The sequence below is a fragment of the Sphaeroforma arctica genome, assembly GCF_001186125.1.
Source record: "Sphaeroforma arctica JP610 unplaced genomic scaffold supercont1.170, whole genome shotgun sequence".
In the NCBI taxonomy this organism is placed as follows: Eukaryota; class Ichthyosporea; order Ichthyophonida; genus Sphaeroforma; species Sphaeroforma arctica.
The window spans coordinates 20596-24899 of NW_014040388.1; the positions used below are offsets into that span (position 1 = coordinate 20596).

General features: G+C 42.8%; 2 protein-coding genes across 2 annotated transcripts in view; both read left to right on the plus strand.

The window, feature by feature from the left end:
• Positions 1-1538: 1538 nt before the first annotated feature.
• Positions 1539-2935, plus strand: SARC_03363 (hypothetical protein). Its single transcript, XM_014302828.1, has one exon. The coding sequence runs from the start codon at positions 1839-1841 to the stop codon at positions 2736-2738; it is 900 nt and encodes a 299-aa protein (XP_014158303.1). The 5' UTR covers positions 1539-1838; the 3' UTR covers positions 2739-2935.
• Positions 2936-4103: 1168 nt separating this feature from the next.
• Positions 4104-4304, plus strand: part of SARC_03364 (hypothetical protein) — a gene marked incomplete at both ends in the record, with an annotated part of 3907 nt that continues 3706 nt past the window's right edge. The window contains one exon of the mRNA XM_014302829.1: positions 4104-4269. Within this exon, the coding sequence (XP_014158304.1) occupies positions 4104-4269 (166 nt within the window). The remainder of the gene's footprint in view (positions 4270-4304) is intronic.

The window sequence follows — 4304 nt, forward strand, 5'->3', positions numbered from 1 at the left end:
CAGAATTTTATTAGCGTTCAGTAAACCAATAGAATATCGTTTCGAAAAAATAATTATATTGTGTCAGAACGAAGTCCAGAACTCAGACAATCCGGTATTTTTTTATAGGGCTTGAGGTACAGTTCCAACTTTCAACTTAAAAAAAAACACATTAGGCAGTGGGCCGTGGGGGCCCGGGGTGCCGGGGGCAACCCAGTAAAATATTGTGTCGAGGGTTTCTACCTCGCGCTAGTCGGTTCCCTACCCCAGACTCCAGAGAGAGAGAGATCCAAGCACAACACACAGGAAAAGACACATTTTTTAAAAACAAATATCGAGTCTATGTATGTACCTTATTGTACCACAATAAAAAGGTCCGAGTTTGAGCTGTACTGCGTCTGAGTCTTAGGACTTAGGTCTAACGGCTGAGGACAGTGGAGAGTGAAGATGTGAGGAGTGAGGAGGGAGTGAGGACTGAGGACTAAATAGGAACCTTTTTTTTAAATAGCATCCAGGCCAGCCAGACCCAGGAGTGTAAAGAGACCTGAGCTACTTTAAAAGCAGGGGCTAAATAACCGCTGAGCCACGCAGCCCTGAGCCCACACTCTTGGTCTGGTTGAGAGCCGTCGAGGACTGAAAGGGCTAAATAATCACTAATATTTTGTTTAAAAAAAAACTTACCAATCTTTACCATAGCCATACATAGCCTTCTTCTAAAAACAAACACCATATCTATGTACATAGCCTTCTAAAAAAAACCCCCTCTAAATACATCTTCAGCATTCGAATTGTTTTTTATTATAAATTATTTTAGTAAAATAACAACAAATTATAAAATTGTCACCATCAGCCATCAGGTGTCAGCCTGTCAGTATCTGTCAGCCGTCAGGCCAACACGCGCCCACGCGCCCACGCCCCACCCCAGCTCACAGAGTTTTTTTTTGCTTGGGGGGCGGGGACCGGGGGATTGGGGTGATTCGACCGGGGGAGGGAAAGAAATCCAGTAGGAAACCATAATCTTGTTCGCGCTTGGAATCGTGCTGTGAGTCGCTGCGGGCCCGCGGCTCTGTAGTAATATGTGACCCGTGAATCGTGGTAGGACCGTTGGCCCGTGGCTCGTGGCCCGTGATCTGCCGTGGTGCGTGAGCCGTGAGCCGTGGGCTCGTGGTCGGAAAAAAAGTCCATGAGGAGGACTGGATTTTGAGGATCGTCAACCGCGCGAGTCTGTGAGACAGTGAGAGTGCGAGCCCGTGAGTTCGTTGAGTCCGTGACTCCGTGACCGTGTGTCAAACTGACGTCTCTCTAGTCCCTACTAAATAAACAATAGAGAGTGAGTAGTGAGTAGTGACGACGGACATAAGCTCTTTATGAGTTTATTGTTATATACTTTAGTTTTTTTCTTCTTCTAGAAAATCAAAATATTTATTGGAAAAAATTTCATTTTTGTTGTTCGGAGCATGGTTCGAAATTTCAAATTATTATTTATAATATTTACATACCAAATGCCTATAATATATATATATTTTAAAATACGTACATGCACATACATATTTATACAAGTTACATACTAGTTGCAGCTTGGTACACACATTGTTTAAAATCACTGAAACCAACTTAAAGATTCTCAAACACTGCCTGTCATCAATACTGCAATACAGGTATTAGCGCACGAATACATCTCAAAAAGTGATCATCTATTGCAGGTGGCTCTGACCAAAATTTGGTTTGTAGGTTTCATTCAAAACTGTTCTCACACCGAATTTCGTCTGCACTATAAACAAGTCTGAGTCGTAATAATAGGAATCACGTATTGAGAAATTATATTAATCGACTGTGTGATACCTCACTCTTAGGAAAATATGATGATGAGTAAGAAAGGCTCTGCCTTAAAATTTGATGAGCGCGGTAGTAATATTAGTATGTTTCCTACAACACAGTACGACTTCGTAGACATACACTCTGGTGCCAAATATGCCTGCACTTCAATTGCAGTTTTGGCTGGTTCAGTATTGCTAACACTGGGCGAGGGTTCAGCCAAGGCGTTTGCTACAGAAGAGAGTGTGCGTACGTTGATTGAAGAGGGGTGCAAACTACAAGGAAACTGGATAGACATTAACGAGTCCAGAAACTCGAAGGGTATGGTACAGAATATGGCCGCGGTTGATGAAATCTGCAACCTAGAAGAAAGTCCGGCCCGCGCAGCGCCTTCCTGCCTTTGGGGACAACTTTGTGGCAAAGACTACGGTATGGATATAGCGGACGCGGTCAGATCGTTAGTTGTGAACAAAAACGAGGTCACTGTGTACGTGCTGACTGTGCATAAGCACTCAACGATGGTTGCCTTCCTGGGAAAAAGTGGAGTGATTGTTTTCGATTCACATAGAAGAGAGCGTAGGTTCGGATTGGCTCCGGGGGCAAATGACGAGAGTGGCAGTGTACTGGTGCGTCTCAAGGACACCGAAAGTTTGATTTCATACTTTCATAGATTGTACTGCGCAACACAATTCCCTGAGAGTTTATTTACTTTACAACAACTGACTGCTGAAGGGGCGAACGATGTAGCCGCGACGCATTTGATTAACAGACTAGCACTCGCGACAAGTGCCACAGTACAGTTCAGCCTGGAACGAAGTCTGCCCGATTTGACTAAGAAGCTATCAAGAGGCAACAATTCTTCGAATTCGCTATCTTCGATATCATCGATGTTCAAGAAGAAAACGTCTTTCTTCACGAAGAGGCCTGCGCTACCAACTGCGTAAATGGGTTTATGGACAGATCTTCACCTATCACAAACTCTATAACAATATACCGGTACACAAATAATTAACAATGACTTAGAATAGCAGCATAATTCACAATATATGGAAAAACGAGTGTCAGTAAACGAATCGAGAACACCAAAATTTGGCACATATTATAGCTGATGGCAGCCAAAAATAAAACATGATTAATCTACTTTGTTTTTTTATGTCGGTACAAAACTATCGGTTTGGTATGATACCTAAGTTGACCCATAAAGTAAAGCGGTATACTGTTTTCATTTATGTAGTATCAGGAATGTGGGAGGGGAATACTCATCACAGGACTGGCTTTAGTCGCTAAAATAGGTGGTTGTGTAGGAAAGCAGAGTTTAATTATTTCGGGGGCTTTTGTCATTATGAGCTTGTGTTATCGAATATCGCGTACGCAGCTTTCACTGGTTCAAAAACCATAGCATATTTTATGTATTTCTGACTCGCTGTGCCCATTTGTGTACTCAAGACCTGAGGCATTGGCCAAAGATATTCGACTACGTATGATAAGATAATAGCGTCGCTATCTATAGTTGTTGCAAATGAGAATGCTATAGGCTACGACGGCAAGAACGCCACCGACGAACAGTTGCAAAATGATAATTTTATTGACTAAATAGCGCCACTAAAAAAAGAGACCAGAATACACTATCCCGGCAGGAAATGAATTGCCCCGGCAGGAAATGGATTGCTAATGAGCCGGCAGGACCTACATCAGAACTGATCAAGACCTCTGACGGGTGAAATTGTGAATTTGTTGGCTGCAACTCGTGCAAGTCTGCAACAAATAGTCAACATCAGTATTTGGTCGTTTTTTTCCAAGTGTTTAAAAAAAAAGACAAAGAATGTTTACTGATAATAATTTGTGACTTTGTCGTCAACACCACCCCAGTCCCCAAGACCCGAGTGGCCCTAAGACCCGAGTGGCCCAGTCACCACAACAAAAGCTAAAAATAGAATTGCATGGGATAAAGTTACCGGCCATGGAAATTTGAAGTTCTAATACATAGTTTAGAGTATATGAAACAGACCAAATCATCGGTATCCAGGAAAAGGAAATACTTTTGTACGCAGTGTCACGGGCACACGCTGCATAGATTCGAATACATACTCACTATTAACAGTGTCATTCTCTTCAGTCTTACACAGACACTTGAATACTGTGGCATTATGCTAAGACTCAGAGCAATATTGTGTCAAGGACATACAGCACCGCTCATGCGGATACAATTGCGCACCAATACTTCCAGTAGAAATGTGGTGCAATATATAGTGCATCCCGACGAAAGAGTCAGATCCAGAATCCCTGCTGGCGTCGAACCTATGAAAAGTATGAAGCTATCGAAAGCAGGGAAGCTACACGTGCAAGTGCAAACTTTCCCACACAACTACTACAATAGTGCTAAGCAGAGTTACAAAGAGCAGATGACTGTGCTGCGAAAGAGATGGGCTACGGAATTCGCTGCTGAGAAATTGGCACGAGCTAAAGCCGACGAGGGTGTGTATATTTTATAGTCTTACACGTAGTTTATG

Coding starts and splice junctions, on each gene's coding strand:
- SARC_03363 (XM_014302828.1), top strand. CDS start 1,839: ATGATGATGAGTAAGAAAGGCTCTGCCTTAAAATTTGATGAGCGCGGT.